Source organism: Typha angustifolia, chromosome 7 (assembly GCF_048772165.1).
Source record: "Typha angustifolia cultivar Huaian chromosome 7, ASM4877216v1, whole genome shotgun sequence".
In the NCBI taxonomy this organism is placed as follows: Eukaryota; Viridiplantae; Streptophyta; class Magnoliopsida; order Poales; family Typhaceae; genus Typha; species Typha angustifolia.
Genome location: NC_133245.1, coordinates 2389418 through 2407796, shown reverse-complemented (window position 1 = coordinate 2407796; position 18379 = coordinate 2389418). Strand labels below are relative to the sequence as shown.

The 18379-nt window shown below is 37.7% G+C and overlaps 2 protein-coding genes across 5 annotated transcripts; one reads left to right on the top strand and one right to left on the bottom strand.

The window, feature by feature from the left end:
* The first annotated feature begins 1939 nt into the window (after window positions 1–1939).
* On the top strand, window positions 1940–9118 carry LOC140762068 (protein FLOURY ENDOSPERM 6, chloroplastic). Of its 4 annotated transcripts, none has more exons than XR_012104694.1 (8): window positions 1940–2749; window positions 2822–2973; window positions 5900–6112; window positions 6185–6423; window positions 7169–7314; window positions 7399–7546; window positions 8515–8779; window positions 8852–8931. XR_012104694.1 is itself a non-coding variant. In XM_073099674.1 (8 exons), exons 1-8 carry the CDS (start codon window positions 2262–2264, stop codon window positions 8945–8947), a joined length of 1551 nt encoding a protein of 516 aa, XP_072955775.1. In that variant the 5' UTR covers window positions 1941–2261; the 3' UTR covers window positions 8948–9118. The 4 variants fall into 4 exon arrangements, 3 of the variants coding, with proteins under 3 accessions (XP_072955775.1, XP_072955776.1, XP_072955777.1); XM_073099674.1 differs by having other exon boundaries at window positions 1941–2749; window positions 8711–8779; window positions 8852–9118; XM_073099675.1 differs by lacking the exon at window positions 5900–6112 and having other exon boundaries at window positions 1941–2749; window positions 8711–8779; window positions 8852–9118.
* Window positions 9119–9819: 701 nt separating this feature from the next.
* LOC140762067 (protein NRT1/ PTR FAMILY 2.13-like) lies at window positions 9820–14129 on the bottom strand. The gene is made up of 4 exons (XM_073099673.1): window positions 13844–14129; window positions 13504–13721; window positions 11096–11679; window positions 9820–10948 (listed from the first exon to the last, which is right to left on the bottom strand). Exons 1-4 carry the CDS (start codon window positions 14010–14012, stop codon window positions 10099–10101), a joined length of 1821 nt encoding a protein of 606 aa, XP_072955774.1. The 5' UTR covers window positions 14013–14129; the 3' UTR covers window positions 9820–10098.
* Window positions 14130–18379: the final 4250 nt, after the last annotated feature.

Below are 18379 nucleotides of genomic sequence, written 5' to 3'. Positions count from 1 at the left end.
TTTAAATTCTCCGTGTGAATTTAATATACACGAGTGAAGCTTTATAATTTTAGACAAATAAGATGAGCCATACAGTATTTGGATTTATGACTTCTAGCTCCGAAGACTTGGATTCGAATTGAGTCTAAATTTTAAATACGACTAGTTGGCTTTATTTTTAGTTATTCGTGATTTAAGTATCTTGAATTAGGCTAAAAAAATATAATATTTAGTTATGAACTATGTAAAGTATAATTATTATTTTTGACATAATATTAAAAAATTAAAAAAAAAAGTTTTAGAGGGAAGAACATGATGTATAAATCTAATAAACTAAAATACCCTTTAAATGATAATTTCTTTAAAACATAATTATTTTTAATTACTGATTTAAGGGCTTCCAAGCATATATGCCAATTTGCTGGATTAGAAGTATGCACGTAGACCCACAATCGAGCTTATATATTATTATTGTTTTTTAAAAAATAAAGTAAGATTAATATTTTTAAAATAATAATAATATATGGTTATTATTTTAAAATTTTTATTTTGTTTTTTGTTATAGGCCTAAGTGTAAAGATATATATTGTAAATTTAATTAAAAAAATATGAGATAAATATGTAAAATATAAGTGCAAATGAGCCATTCTAAATCCATATTAAACCTATCGACAAATTAAATAATAAAATTCTAATTTTCCACTATATAAATATTTTTTCAAAGGTTTTTTACCTATGATAAAATATGAGTTCTTTTATAATAAAACATACGCATTAACAATAATAAAATTAATAATTTTAAATCACGTCAATGATAAAATTAAAATCTAAATTCATATCAAAATATTTTATTTATTAGAGAGTGAACTTAATTATAAATAAAAATAATATTTAGTTACATAACTTGATTAAAGATGTGAATTCAAACCAAGCAATGGCTAAATCACTACGAAGGACTTCAAGATCAAGTGGCCCTCGGGAGAGATCATGGCCCTGCATTTCATAATGCTCTCAAATGCCGTAAGAAGTAAACGCCGATATTTAGAGAAGAGAAGAAGGAGCAGAAAGTAAGTGATGATCTAATGGATGGCTTGATGCGTGTCAAGGATGAAGAAGGAGAGCAACTAAGTGATAGATAACCCAGATGTTCTTCATAAGCTCGGGGTATAATTAAAATTTACTCTAGTGTTTAGTAAGTATTTGTCCTAGGACAAGAAGAGAACATGAAAGATAAGCATAGAGAAAGAGGAATTAAGAAAGGAGAGTTCATTACATTGGAGTTGGGAGGGCATCTCACGTATGAAGTACACTGCTAAGCTATGGTGAGAATTTGCTGATCAATAGCTTGCAGATTAAGTGGATGCATCGCCCTGTGGGGTTGTAGCTTCGTAGGTGGTGGAAGAAACAATTAGATTGGGAAATAATTATAAAGGGTTCTTCGTTTTGCTTTTGTTATAATTTATACACTATTATATAAAACATTTATTATCCGATTTGAAAAACACCGTGAGTTGGCTCTCACAAATAAATAATATTTATTACTTTTATTTTATTTGAATCTTAAAGAAACATATTTAGAGATAATTAAGATTATTTTACATATATAATAATAATAATTATAACTTATTTATCTAGGAATAAGAGAACAAAAGATGAAACTTTTCTGTTCGCCAGGGACTTCCTTGTTTAGGTAAAGTATCCAATCAATTCAACGACTGGAGGAGAGGTCTGCCGTTCTTAGAAGATTGAAACTTTTATTATTTTATTATTATTTTTTAATTTTTTTTATTAGATTGGTAAATATTGGGGAAAATGGCATCTTATACTTTTGGGGTGATGGGCCCGGGCTATTCCAAAGATCTAATTCCCAAGATTCGCTGGTACGCTCACCGGCGTCCATTTCCCCTGCGGGACCCATCACTTATCCGAAGCCACTCGTGTTGTTCTACTACTACTCTTTCCGCTTTCCTCCTTCCAACTCCCGTAGCCGCTTCGGCCCGGCCCCCTCTGCTCCGCGAGCTCGCGCCATCTCCTCCCTCTCTGAGAGCGAAAGCAATCGCCACCCACTCCTCGCACGCGGTGTTCGTAACCAAAAGGAACTCTTATTTTTTAGTTCCCATTTCCCACCCTTCGCTTTCCGGAATTGCGTCACTCTCTCTCTCTCTCTCTCTCTCTCTCTCTCTCTGTTGAGCTGTCTTTCCTCCACTTCCTTCCTCCACCCTCTCCTGCCCTTGAGTATTTCTTCTCCTTCCTTTCTCCCACGAAGGGAGACATGCGGGAAGATGGCTTCGCTCACGGCGCTCTTCCTCGCCCCCTTCCCTCCAAGAAGAGCACAAGAGCTACTCCATCTCCTCCCTTCACCCGAATCCAAGAAACCTAGCCTAGGGTTTGCTTCCGCCCGGACGGGGAAGAGAGGAGGTGGAATCGTTAGGGTTTGGGAGGCGAAGGTGGAGGACAATGCTTTCGTTGTGGGCGACAAACCCGATCTTGAAGCGGAGATATACGACTTCATGCAGAAGTCGTCGAAGCCTTCCCATTTCCCGACCAAAGGGGAGCTGATCGCCGCCGGGAGGTCGGATTTGGCCGCAGCCGTCGTCGCCGAGGGAGGATGGCTTGCTTTCGGATGGGATTTGGACGAGGAGGAGGAGGAGCGGAGCAAGGAATTCGACGGCGGATACGATCACGAAGACGGTAGATTGCGCCAGGACCGGTTTGAGATTGGTTGCGGTCATCCGGATTACCCCGAGGCTTCTTCCTCTGGGAGACCGATGTAAGCTTTCTTTGTTTCTTGTCGTTTGAGTTCTTTTGGTTTCTATTTAATTGCTTTCTTTGGTATTGGAAGGGAGATGGAGGGTGGGGAGGATGGTGGGATTGAGGGGATACTGAGTAGATTGGAGAAAGAGAGGAATTCGTCGTACGGGTTGGAGTTAAACGGGCGAAGGGAAAATGAACGAGTACCGCAGATTAATTGGGATTTTGATCCTGGAGATTTAGGTGAACTTTCTTTCTTGTAATAAGATGAGATCTCTTATAATGAGCTGTTTGTCTGTTCTATAGTTTTTTGCGCTGTTTATAAATTTGGAACGGTTAGATAATGCTGGCTGAAAAGATGAAATCATATCTATACATTTACATGTACAATCTTATATTCTTATTCCCCAAGAACTTGCCTGCTAGTTTGTTTTTCACATCTGCATGATTCTTGTTGCTTAATCTGTATCTAATAGCAAATGCTAATTTTTTTTTTATCAATACAAGATCATGCTCTTAGTTCTTGTGACACGTGTGGTCGGAGCATAGAAATGTTGGTTCTTTTAGGTGTTAGACGCTGAACAATGGACATGCTCTTCCTTCCTACTCGGTAAGACAGTATTTCTTGAGCATTCATAGTGTTAGCATCTTGATCATTGATCAATGTTCTTGATGATTCCCCGAGATTGATATAAGCACTTGGTTTTTGGTTGAAACTTCAGCACTGAGTGAAAAGAAAGAAATATCATGATTTTCAATATAATGGTTCAAAGTATAGGCCGATATGTATTGGCATCAGCCCTTACTGATCCGAAGAAATTGGGGCCAAAACCAGTTTTTCCTTAGCTTCGGCCTAATATTGGCCGTATTGGTAGTAGTCACAAAATTTTGAAATTTTCTCTTATTCAGACTATATATGGAACACATTAAAAGTTGCAGCTAAACCTGAATACAACTCAAAACATCAATTATTAATCTCTTCAATATCTCGAGGACCATATTTTACATTCTCTTTTTTTTTTCTCTCTTTTTTCCCTTTTGCTGCAATTTTTCTTCTTTCACTCTGTCCTTTTTTAGATTTTCTTTTAACATTTCTTGCAAAGATGCTTGTTAGCCTCATCTAGAGGAGGCTATCTATGGTCTTTATTGCAAAGGTGATGTGACGACGAACACATGAATTTACTAAGTGCATCCAATATTTGATATTGTTAGTATTTTTACTAATTGTATTGTGTTTTTATTATGTTATGCAAATAATCTAAATATTCATATCTTTATTTTTCTCTACTTCTAAGATTCTTCTATGCTATATATCACAAATGCAACTGATATTGCTGATATGTATCGATTTTCCTAACAACTGATACCGATACTTATAACCTTATTTATAACTTCAATTTTCTTAGGAGGGATTTCTTAAGGATCTTGGAGAATTATTTGCTTTTCCTTGCACAAAATTTGCTGATAATGTTGCAGAAAATCTGGCATAGATTTGATAGATAGGCAGTATTAGAAGTGACAGATATAGATTAGCTTTAGTAAATTTATCATATCAGACACTTTTACTCCTTTCCAGAAAAGATATATTCTTCTTTAGAAGTTTGGTGGGGACGGTTCTTATGATATCAACTTCACGTCCTGTTCTATAGAACAATCCAAACTTGGGCATCATGTGGAATTCCATATTAGGAAGCAAATGACTCTTAATTAATCTACTAAATAAAGATGATATATGCTTGCAAATCAATCAAATCTTCACAATACCAAACAAGAGCAGCTGTCATTTTCCTTTTCAATCCTTGCGATAAGTGTCCCTACCTCTTATAAGCAAGCCATACAAAGGGAAAACCGAGCTACTTGATGAGAAGTACAGAAAAAGAGATGTATCTTGGGAACAATACTTTACATAGTAATATATCATTTTGAAATCATAATCCAATTATGTTAGACATTGAGCCGACATAGAAGAGTTGAGAAGTAACAATAGATGGATCAATGCCTCCAACTAATAAAAAATCTGTTTTAGGAGATGAATAACCTTTACCTCACATTTGCTAGGTGTCTAAAGTAAGTATTTAACAATTTGGCGCTTTCCTATTTCTATAGAGGGAATCATTTTCCTTGCAACTGATAGATTGCTCTCCTTCTCTCGTTGTTCTTTGTACCCATCCCTAATGGTATATGAATAGATACCCTTTTGTATGATATTGCCGATTTCTTGTGGTTCTTGCTTGCACATATGCATGTTTGTGGTAAAACTTAAAAATTCAATCAGTCCATTTCATTTTAATGCTTTTATTTTATAATTCTTCTAGTTAGTATATTTCTATGTATGAAAAAATTAGTGAATAATTATTGTTACTGATTTGCCAGTGCATGATGTACTTAGATACTGATATATGCTTTATGTAATCTTATTAACAGCATGTACATGGCACATGCTTTTACTAGCATCAGTTAAGAAATAGAATGTCTCCACCCAAAATGGTAGTGGCTCGAGTTTATGCCACTGCCATTATTGTACTTCTGTCTAAGGTTTATACTTGTCTTCTTAAAAGGGTCAAATATTGCTGGGTCTTGTTTTGAGTTTTGACTCACGCAATAATCTAATTCTTGTAGATCAGATATCTTGGTTATGTGCAATATCATCTACAGAATCAGATGCTCTATGTAACTATATCCATACTGAGTTTTACCATTTAATGAAACCCGGTTAAACTTTTTGGAGCTTGTCGTTCCCACTTTTAATTTGGTACTGTTTGCAAGGCCACATACTTGATAATATCCTTTTCCTAATTCCTCTTTGTTGTAGATATGAAATTTTATTGACCTATAGCTAATATATGGATGGGAGAGATAAGTGCTCTTTCATCTTTAGCTTAACATATTGACTGCAGATGCACTTTGCATCATGCAAGACATCCAGTTTGTTGCTATCGATTTTATCATATATTTTATTTCTTCTAATCTGACATTCTATGATTTATGGTTGACTAGCTAAATTTGCTACTGAGAAAGCTACTAATTTAGTATTTCTTAACTAGTACTCTCTTATAATGCATTCAAATCCTCAAGAATCTAGTTGATTGAGGACCAGAGGCCACTTTCTTGCTGGTCTGTGAAATCCTACTTCTCTAACTGACAAGACACTTTGCAACTAAATATGCAGTTTTAGTCACCCATAAAAGCATAATTGGAGGAAGAGAGATAAGTAATAGCACAACACGATCAGAATTTGAAAAAGAAAGTTCCTATGATTCTAGGGGTTTACATTCTCAAAATGAAACATCAGCCGATGTCAATGGCACAACAAATTTAACATCTGACATGTGGAGGAAATGGAGCCTTCGCATGGCAGGCTTTTCTGAAGCTGACTTTGAAGGTTTATACTCTCTTTTAGCGCTATTGTGTTTTTATTACTGTAAGATATCTTATCATGTCATGTGATTTGCAGCTGCTGAAATAGTTCCATCTGACGACAGAAAGATATCGGAACAGGGTATTTTAAACGATGTTTCAATGGATAATAAGATTCATAGACTAACTACAGGAGCAGTTGGAAATAGAAATGGAGAAAAGGAATCCTACTCTGATGGGAAGCAGATACGTGGACGTCTTCAGCATTTGGAATCCGATCTTACCTCTGCGCTTCACTTATTAAGGTCAAGAGTAAACAGTGTCATATCAGACAAGGTACATTCTGGTTCTTCGCTTATATGATTATGTAACGCATAAGCTCTTACTGCTTACATTTTTTGACCCTTAGTCATATAGCAAATATCTTGCTATTGCTTTTAGCTTTTTACTGCCAGTGTTGATTGTCTACGTGGAGCCATAGGCCCTTATTTTCCACATGACATTTGTCTTATTCCCTTTTTCTTTGTCTTGTCCAACATATCTTTTTTTTTCTGTAACTCTGATAGCACTTGTTTTAGGTTTAAGATGCTGCTGTGCCGGCATATAAGGAAAACATGTTGCTGCTGATAGCTTTTTACTTCCAGTGTTGATTGTCTGTGTGGAGCCATAGGCCCTTATTTTCCACATGGCATTTGTTGTATTCCCTTTTTTATTTTTCTTGTCCAACATATCTATTTTCTGTAACTCTGATAGCACCTGTTTTATGTTTAAGATGTTGCTGTGCTGGCATACAAGGAAAACATCTAGTCTTTTTTCTTACCCTATAGCTTTTCTTTCTCTTCCTTTACAGAGATTAGTGTTTATTCAAAACATCTAGTCTGTTTGTTTATTGAGACTTGAATAAGATGAATAAAATACATGAACACATTCTTGTGCTGGTCTATTTGTGCAAACATTATCTGATTTACTTTCTCAAGAGAACTTCATGAAGTTTTTCAGGTAGACTAACTGTTCTTTTTTACTTGTGATAGCGAGTTATTTTTGCACTCTTATATTTGTTACCAATTTTTATGTTATCCAGGGCGAAGTAAACTCAATGAATGAGTTGCATAGGTTCTCTGATGCTTGGGAATTTCAAGAGACTGAGGTGATGAAGGCTCGAGATAAGCTACGGTCAATTCGTGCCAATTTGACGGTACTAGAAGGCAAGATGGCACTTGAGATAATGTATGTACCTTTTATCTTTGGTCTTTTTTTCTTCCTGTTTCAAATTTAGCAAAACTTAGTAGTCATGGTACAGCTTGTACACAGTGAAGCACAGAAAATGATGGAAGAGAAGCAAAAGAAGCTAGAGGCTGCTCAAAAGGTTCTTCGCGATCTTCGAACAGCCTGCATTATATGGCCTAATACTGCTTCAGAGGTTTTATTGGCTGGATCATTTGATGGATGGACTAGTCAGGTTTATCTTCTAGTAAACCTTCTAGATTTACTCATTAGTTAAATACTTTTGACTGCTACCATGCAATCTACAATGAAGTTCTTCCTGGCTGCTGCCAGAGTGGAGAGCAGAACCACAGAGCAAGAAAACTTCGTGAGTCCAAAAATGATAGAAATGAAGAATGTCTAGAAAGAGAATTAGATCATAAATGATTTGCAAAGTTAGGATCTAGATTGAGTTCATAAGGGCAGTATTGCCTTTTAGCTAATGCATTCAAGAGGCTAGCTCCCATGGCTAAAGACATCTTGCATAAATAAAGTAATAAAGTTCAGTATAAGATTCTTACTGCAAAGTAGGTTGGGATTGTTTGAAGCCTGTGGACAGCAACTCTAGCAGTGATCTATACTATACAGATATATCCTTATATCTATGTAGTGTGAATTCCATGGATGGATGGATCAGGTCTATTTGTAACTCCACGACTAACTTGATCAACCCAACTCAACATGGATTGATCAGGTTTGGTTAGGTTGGAGAATCTGCATGTTGAAAGTTGTAATACGTGGTCTTAAGTTTAGCTTTTGTCCACAACTTGACCCAGCCCACCTGACTTTTAGCTCTATCTTTAAGTGGTTATAGCTAACAACTTAAACACTATTAGGATTCACAAAATTACCCCCTCAAATTGATTAGTTTTGTATATGTTATTTTTGAGACTATGGGTGGTTTGGTTAAAGTTTTAATGTGACTAATCCTATCGGGATTCTACCAAGGTGTTCTGCATGCTCTCTAGGATGATGCAGGATCCTAGTTTACTATGTCCACCTGTGAACAAACTTAATATACAATATACAATTATATAAAAGAAAAAATGGAAATGTAAACATCTACTCTAATGCATTCATTTTGGGATGTTATTTTCATGAGATGAAAATCAATAAATAAATGAAAGGAATTTGTCTTCCTATACTACCTGGGGTTTCAAACAGGTCCCCGCTGCCTCTGCCGCTTCTGGAGCAATGTGTATGTTGATGCCTCAAAAGAAATGCATGCTATTCTCACGTAATCCATATGGAAGAATGAATTAGTCCTCTGATCTTCCATCTTTCGCAGTGCCACAAAATCCTTCTTAATCCTCTAGCTGTTATTGTGTTATAGCACTGACTGTTATAAACTATTGTGCAGAGAAGAATGGAAAGATCAAGAGAAGGTGTCTTCTCTTTGCTCCTGAAGTTGTACCCTGGCCGATATGAGGTTAGTAGCTTTCCGTTTCTAGTTGAAAATATTTCACATTAGTGAAATTAAACATTTCTGATCATTTCACAGATCAAGTTCATTGTTGACGGTACTTGGAAAATTGACCCATTGCGCCCCATTGTAAACAACAATGGCCATGAAAATAACCTTCTTGTGGTCTCCTGATATATTGTTATGCCTGCTATGCATTTTGTAATCTATTCTGCAGATGAGGATTTGATTGATGTAAAATTTCAGTCAATTATTTTCCTTTTAACAACCCAAAGGAATTAGACTTAGGTGGCATTTAGTTGTAAAATAACTTCTAAATTAGTTTAGCAATTTTTGTTTCTTAAATTTGTATAAGAAAGTTTGTACTAGTTTAGATTATTATAGTGTTTGGTTGGAAACTAGTATAGTGTTATAGACTTCACTATACTAGGTTAAGTTTATGTTTATTCCACGACTATATAGGGATTTTTCTTCTTTCCATCGGATCATAGATGGGCAATAGCATGAAATGGACTTTCTTGTCCACCCCGGAATTAGAGTTGTTTCTACCTGGGATGCTTTTTTGTTGCCTACTGTGCGTCCGATTTGATTTATACAAAAATTCAACCATTTTTTTTAACAATCCAAACGCATTCATTTTGGGGATCCTCTGTCCATGAATTCGTAGGCGAAGAACATCATGATTATGATGCACTGGCACCCTTTGTCCGCCGCACATATCTTTATGATGTCCCAATAGCAGCAGGTAAAAAGCTTTTGGCAATGTTGATTGCTTGTATATTTGGGCAATCGTGACTTCTAGTCATCAATGCATGAGCAAATTTGCCTAACTCTTTGTGAGCTTCCCACGTTGTTTAACAGAACATAAACAAGCATATGCTCGGCTATGTCAACCCTGTAAACGGTCAATCTGTTGGCTAATGTACTTGAATGCCATGTTTGCATCCTAGTAACCAGCCAATTTGTATCTATCTACGAACTGCATCTTGGAAAATGTTAAACATATTCTGAACGTTTAATTCAACCATTTTCAGATTCAATACATCACTCCTAAAACGCACTTCCATCTCCACTCACTGCCTTCCTGTCACGATTACCTACATATAAACCCCCCCAACACTCTGATGCAATTAACAAGAAAAACAGAATCCTATAGCACAATACATCACCCACAGCCATTACTGTACTTCGTGACAACTTCCTCTACAAGCCATGCAACTCATCACCAACAACAGGAAGAATAACCTTATACCTACCACTCACTCTGTTTGCATGGTGTTGCCATGCTTCAGTTTGCACACAAATCTTTTCCTACACAAATCGCTCTAAATCTCTGCACCTTGTCGTTTTATCTCCGGGGTGCCTTTGTAGCGGTAGAAGTGGGCACACACTAAGAAGTAGAGAAGATTTACCGCTCCCATAACGGCTATGAGATAGTAGAAATAATCCACTCTGCCAACGTTGATGTTGTTGTCCAGCCACCCCGGTCGTCCCTCCCCTCCGGTGGTGTTCTGGACGACGGTTATCAGGATGCTGCTCAGGTAGTTCGCCCCTGCTAAACTGCAGTAGAAGAGAGACCCAGCAATCGACTGCATTTGCTCAGGGAACTGCCGGTTGTAGAATTCAATCTGCCCGACGGCGTTGAAAGCCTCCGCGATCCCCATAAGGATGAGCTGCGGCGCGAGCCAGAAGGCCGAGAGTGGAGCCGCACCGTACGCTCCGCCGTGGGTCAGAGCTGAACGCCTCCTCTTCTCTTCTACCAATCCGGCCACCACCATGGACGAGACGGAGATGGCCAGCCCCACTCCTTGCCTTTGAAGCAGAGTCAGCCCGCTCTCGATCCCGGTGAAGCTCCTAGCTATGGGGACGATGAGGCGGTCGTAGATGGGGATGAAAAGCGTCAGAGCGATCAAGGCGATGATGCCGAAGGAGCCGGGAGGGACCTGGAAGTGCGAACCGATGTGCCGATCCATCGTGAAGGATTGGAGGGCGGCGAATGTCCATTGCTGTGCCAATGCCACGAAGCATACGATGCCGGAAGCCCAGATGGGGATGATCCTTAAGAGGCATTTCACCTCTTCCACTTGTTGGACGCTGCATAGCCTCCATGGATTCACAGGGGATCCGTCTCCTTTTATATCCTTCTCACACTTGATTGCAGCTTTGTTCAAACACCTGAGAACAGAGTTCATGTCAATCTGCTTGCAATTTTCTATGCATGCTTATGTGAATCATCTTTAGGCAATAAACTTTTATACCAATATTTGATAATGATAAGAAAAGCAAGATATTGAGTTTTATCTGTAAATTTTTTTTAAGGACCTGAATTGGAGTGTCAATGGAAGCCTCATGGTTCCCTTGGTCTTCTTGATCTCTCCATGGTACAACTGCGCCTCCTGCGCCTCCGCATCCTCGGCCGCCGGCAGCTGCAGCCGCCGCTTCCTGACCGCGGCGATAAACACCTGCGCCACGCCGGAGAACACACTGCCCCCCGGAGGCACATAGATGTAGCTCCTAGTCCCTAAGAAAAATAAGACAGTGGACAGTGCCATAAGGCCCGTCGGAATGCTGAACCCTATGGCCCAGCTCACGCTGTCCTGGACAAACACCACCGCCGTCATGGCGACCACCACGGCGGCTGTCGAGGTGCAGTAGTACCAGTTGAAGAAGCTGATCAGGCCGCGGCGGCCGTGCTCGGTGTCGCCGTCGAATTGGTCGACGCCGAAGGGTAGACTGCATGGCCGGACGCCGCCGGCGCCGAGAGAGAGCAAGGCCAAGGCTAGGATTAGAATGCCAATCTGTTCGTGAGATGGGCCTGCACATTGCCCTGATATCTCTAGTGATTCGCTGCAGCTTGGCGGGTGGAGCTGAGGGATTGATGATATTAGAGTCAAGAACAGCATTCCCTGCATACAAATATTATATATTTAGCAATCCATGTTATATAAAAAAAAAGTATTAGAGAAATTTATCAAAACACCCTATCTTTTATTAATATTTATCATTTGGCCCCTGTATATATCTTGCTTTTAATGCCGTTAACTTTAACCTTATCAACCAGAGGATATTTTAAACTAAGACTTTCAAAGATATGAGATTTCCTCTTTCAAGAAGATTTTTATCTCTATACTTAAATCCATACTCTAATAGGCAAGTCTAATAAAACTAGATTTTTGCCCCTAATTAAGCTTAATTCATGTGCTCTCAACTAAATAAATTATTGGGAGAAAAGAAGAAAAAAAGATCGGCAGCATTGAATGCAATATGGGTGTGTTTCTCCTTAATTATTGCTACCATTTTTGCCCATTAACAACTGCTCATCTACCAGTATTTCGGGATTTGACACGACGTGCAGTTGTTGAATGATACGAGTTGACAGCAATTCACGGCAAGGAAATAAATCTTTCACACGCTACGACATTATTATTCTTACGCAACCTTACAAACATATATATATATATATATATGATGATGATGAGTAATATCAAAAATCCACCCCTAGTTTGTATTCATTCAACCAGTTTGATCTCCTTTTAGGTTGCAAATAGAAAGCAATACATGAACAATCTTTTCTGATTGATTCGAGTGGTGTTAACTCATATCAGTCGATGAGAATTATTATTGGGTCAGGCCCCACATAATGGAATAAAATATCATGTCATCTAGTCCTTCCTTTCTTTTCTTTCTTCATATATTTCTGAATACTTGTCAATGGCTCCCTATGAGTATGACTACCTTTATCGAAAAGTAAAGCTTATCTGCCAACTTTTTTTTTTAGTCCACATGAGAGGTAGGTCTCTTGATTATAATGGGGGGGGGGGGGGGGGGGGGGGATCGATAACTACTACTTCACTAGTCACCATCTAAACAACTAATGGATTTAGCTTTCAATCCCTTTTTCCTTTGTTGGTTCACATCATAATCCACACACTCCACATGCAATGGGCCTGATTCTACCATCAGATATTTCACAATCCATATACTCCACAAGCAATGGTCCTAAGACATCACCAACAAGAGGTACAAGTCCTTTTACGGAATAGACTAAATAGAGATTTCATAATTATATTACACTCACACTATTTCAAACTTTTTTAAAAAAAAGACTTAATTTTCTAGTGTTTCCATCAACTATAACTATAAACAAGAAAGTGAAATAATAACGGCTGTAGTTTGATCAAAATTATAGAGAGGTTAAGTGTTTTTAAGCTTATATTTAGAGAAAGCAAAGCTAGGACTATCTCTTTTTATGGTCAGAGATTAATTAACCTAGACTTAATTTTATCATATTCGTTGACATGAAAGTGGTTAAATCTAAAATGGCTACTAGGATTAAAGACTGCCATCCGAATCTCGTTGTTGTCTGAGCAGCGGCGAACTGCGGTCCTAGCTTTAGCTAGGATTAAAGACTCCCATCGTCGGCTGGCATTCACGACGAACTCATTTACCCAAACTAATTATAATTAATAGCCAACCAAAAGATTAAAAATATTAAAACATGGCAGATCTACCCAGGGGCATTTCCGTCACTCTCGGACCCTATATGGAATTCACAACGTACCCTCCCCACCCCCCCTCTCTCGATCTTTTTGTCATGGCTTTCTTAGAAGCTAGCTAGCTATATATATATATATATATATATAAACATGGAAGAGAGAAGAGTAATACTTAGATGAATTAATTAGACATAGTAAAGAGTAGAATTTCAATAAGAGAGAGTTATTTTTTACCACGAGAGAAGCCACGCAAGCATAAGCAAGGGTTCGAAACCTCCCCCAGTAGGCATCGGAGAGGAACGCCCCAAGCAACGGTGCAAAGTTGGTCGTACCAACGAAGATGTTCGACGCATTCGCTGCTGCCACCTGCTTCATGTGGAATTGCTTCACCAAATACACCGTGAAATTCGCCGTAATTGCAGTGGATGCCACCCTCTCGAACGTCTCATTCCCTTAATTTAATTCCCCGGTTCCCATTACACACAACCACATTAAATCTAACAAGACCAAGAAGAAGACCAAGAAGAAGAAGACGAAGTAGTAGCAGCAGTAGTAGTGGTAATTAGTAACTAACCAATGATATAAGGCACGCATTTCCATCCCGCTGGCTTCCTCGTCTCCTCTAGCGTAGTAGAGTCACCTTCCTCTACTCCCTTGGGCTCTAATGGCTGCTGCTCCAAGAAGGGCGAGCATTTCACGCAGGAGACGACGCTTCCCACCCAACTTCTCATCCTACTCTTCATCGATCCTCTCGAGCTTGCAAGCTATGGACTATGGAGAGTTGGGAGTTGGGGGGGAGGGCTAAGGGAGGTCTTTATAGACGATAATTTATGGACGGGGCAAAGAGATTGGGAAATATTAAACATATAAAGGAGTGAAAAGGAAGAAGACGAAGAAAGAAAGAATAATAATAGAGAGATGGGTAAAAGTTAGTACTAGAGAGAGAGAGAGCGAACACGTGGGTGACGCAACGAGACTTTGATACACGTAAAGAGTACACAGCAAAGGAGTTTTTCGTCATTTCACTCTTTGAGTGCCGACCATACGGTCACTTAATGTCGTTTCCTACGTAATTTCTTTCATATATCAAATTGCGTACATAACCACTCTCTTCAACCAAAATAAAAATCGTTGATATTGTAGTTATAATTAAATATATTAATCTAATTACGAGCGACACCTGACTTCTTAATCCAACTTATAATTAGTCTTCTACGAAATAGATAATTAATATAGTAAACAAAAATATATTAAGAAATAAGTAGTGAGATTCATAAATGTGAATAAAAGGATGACCTTTTCTGGTTGACGTGCAAGGAGCGGAATAGTTATCAAGTACATTTCAATAATAGCCTTGGTGGTCAATAATTACAATAATTTTCATGACTCGGAAGACTTGGTCGCAGCTAATTTCTGGGTTCCATCTTTTATGATCCAATTAAACAAACCCACACACACACATACAAAAAACAAGTAAACCCATTCCAAGTTCAACACTACAGGAAGTTGGAGATCAATTAATAGTCGAGTGAGAAGAAGACCAAATTCCTCCAAAGTTGGTAGGTAGGTGGTCCACTTACACTGACCGAAGTATTTAATGCTCGTTAATTTTCTTAGACATTTCGGAAGTTTGAACCTATTATATATATATATATATTATTAAATTTCTTCTGACTTATTGAAGAGGTCCATTGTTCGTACGTCATCTTAAATGGGAAGCGATCCAAATGGTAGAAAAAATTATGAATGATGGCCCAGTAGCCGAGCAAGCATACGTAAAAAAGGGAATTATTCTCCATGCATTATTGCCCATTAATTTCATACAACCCTCTTTGCCGATATCTCTATTCATTCTCTATAAAAATTAAATTAAATTAAATTAAAAAATAAAGAGAGAGAGAGAGAGAGAGAGAGAGAGATTAAAAGGAGCATCTCATAGTAATGTGAGAGAGGACCCATATAAAAATCGACAATAGTTAAAAGAGCCTTAAGCATAAAGAACAATGTGGGGGCCAAATTAGCATGCAAAAGGGTGCAACTTGATAGGAGGGGAAGAAATTATTCTAAAAGTATCGTTCCTTTAAGTGGACAAGATATATACATGGCCTGCCAGAGTGACAGTGATGGGTTTGGAATTAATGATCAGGTGTGGAATACGAGTCCGGATAAATACCAGACTCTTATACTCGTCGGTGCAGAATAAAGCCGGACTTTTATCCGATGTCGGTCTGGTACTACGTGGGAGATGCTGCTGCATGAGTAGTTGCCCATTGCTTTGTATGCTGTAGTCATTTCATGAGACAAGTTAAGGTGGTCAGAAACCTTTCCTTGTCTTAATACCTTGAAGTTGTTTTCAGATGCTGCTGCTTTAAGATCATGTAGGAAGAGATTGATATGGATTGATGCTCTTCGTCGTTCGACATGCACAGAAGCTATACATGCATCCAAATGTAAGCGAAATCCTTTTCACAGAAGTTAGTGTTTGAAGTTTTCTCCTCCTCCTCCTCCTCCTCCTCCTCCTCCTTCTTTTTGGAGCATTTTTAATTAAGCTTTTGTATTCTTTTCATTGATTGAGTGTGTACAACTTGCATGCAAGCATGCATCGAGTCTTCGCTTTACTGGATCCTTCCCTTTGTCTCTTGGCATAACAATTTTGTAATATCTCTCTTGGTTAATTAAGATCATATAGGAAGTGAAAATACTTTACCTTTTGCTTTATAACTAACTGAAAAATTACTATATTGCTACCGTGGGTTTATTGAATATAAATATAAGATTGAATTAGTTAATCTATGAGTCACACATAATCTCATATTTGATACAAAAATAATAGACGAGATAAAGAGACCGAATGTCATATCCCCAGAGAGGGGATATATACAAGGGCAATATTACTAACAAATTTTATTTTTATATATTGATAAATTTAGATATATTGATATGTAAATAACAATTTAAAAATATTAATTACTTTAATTTTTTTTAGATATTAGTATTTTATATAATATATTTTATTTCAACTATTTCTATATTAAAAAGCTTTATATTTTTTTATTAAGCATTTATACATTAATTTTATTCTATTATTTCTATTGCATTTAGTTTTTAATTCTATTATTTTGAATTGAACGTGATTAATTTTGATAATTAACGTAATATAACGCAATGATCTTTTATGATATAATTTAAGTTTGAGATGATCGATATCATTTAAAGTAGTAATCAATATTATTACTTTTTTTAATCAAGAATAATAACGTGATTTTATTTAGTTATCTCATATAATATTATATAAACTAAATAGTGGAATAAAATTGAGATATGAAATTAGTAATCTTTGTCCCTTGCAATAAGCTAGAAATGATTTATCCCCTTATCCAATCCCACAACCATACACACTAGTAATACTTTTATTTAAAGTTAACGGCATTAATCTTGTAGATAAGTTAAATTAGCTATATATATATATATATATATAATGAGCATACTACATCTGTTTAAATTTAACTCGCATGTGCAATATTATTGTCATCTTATAAAATAGATAATATTAGTGAAGGGTATTTCAGGTATATTAACTTTTTATTTTTAAAAATAAAAAACATTATCTATTTTGTCGGTAGGGGTTAGATATTTTTGGATAAAATACAAATAAAATACAAGAGTTGGACCTATAGTGTCAATGATTGATAAAATAAAAAATAGATAGGATAACCGATATTTCTAAATAAATCGCCCTCTGAAACAAGAAGCTAGATAGATCATAATGAGCTCCCCGAAGTAGTATAGTTAATGTTACACATTCCCTTCTTTTACTACTACGTACTTATAACGGTAGAAATGAGCACACACCAAGAAATACAAGAGATTCACCGAGCACATCACTGCTATATGTGAGATAGTAGGAGTTATCCATCCTCCCAATGTTGATGTTGTTATCCAACCAACGTATCCGACCTCCCCCACCTGTGCTGTTCCGGCAACCACCACCATTATGCTAGAAAAAATAACTCGCCAATCCAAGACTACATGTCTGTGTATGATCAGGAACCTGCCTGTCGTAGATTAACTGCGGCGTGTCTGCCCGGCCGTTGTCCATCACAGACACTTATCCCGTTCTCATTTCCGGTAATTCGCCTCGCTGTTGGGATAATGACTCTGTCTTAGAAGACTATGAAGCAAGCATCGATACGGCAGAGAGGGATCCCGGAGGAACTGTGAAGTGATCCCTGAGCTGGCGGTCCATTCTCATGGATTGGAGAATAGAGAAGGTCCATAGTTGAGCCATTGCTATGAAGCCTATGATGCTGGAGAGCCATATGGGAATTATTATTATAAGGCATTTGTCTTCTTCGATTTGTTGCATGCTGCATAGCCTCCATGGAAATGCGATAGAGCCATCTTGGTCTACTTCTCCTCCGCGCAGGATTGAAGCTTCGTTCAACCATCTGAGATGAAATGGAATGGCAATGTTTATGTTCTTATCAGTACACTGAGTATATAATTTCATAGAAAAATTTCCATCTAAATTCCTATATTTGTTATTATAATAGTCTAAAAAAATTGAGTTTTAAACCGAAATAGAACTAAACCACAAAGTCATGAACACAAAACACTAATTATTTATTATATATAAGAATTATGTATGATCAAAACAAAGAGTGCTATACTGATTCACTGGTAAAGGCCAAGTTCTCCATTAATCCAGCATAACAAGCAAAAAGAAACTTAAGAAAACTGCAAGGTAAGATGTAGCTTCACATCCTACATGCTCCTCACATTCAAGTCATGATACAATTGCTTCTCCTGCTCTCGCAAATCCATAGCTGCAGGCAGATGAAACTTCCTCTTCCTAATGGCAGCCACAAAGACTTGCACAATGCTTGAACAAATCCTCGCCCTCGGTGGCGCAAACGCATACAGCCTAACCCCCATGAAGAAGAACAATATGGAGAACACCATAAGCCCAGTGGGTGTGGCAAAGCCCAAGGCCCAACTGATGCTCTCTTGCCTCTTGGACGTAGACCACTGCCGTCATCCCCACCATCACAGCGGCCGTCGATGTTCATTTGGTACCAGTTGATGAAGCTGCTGAGGCCTTGGCGGCCGT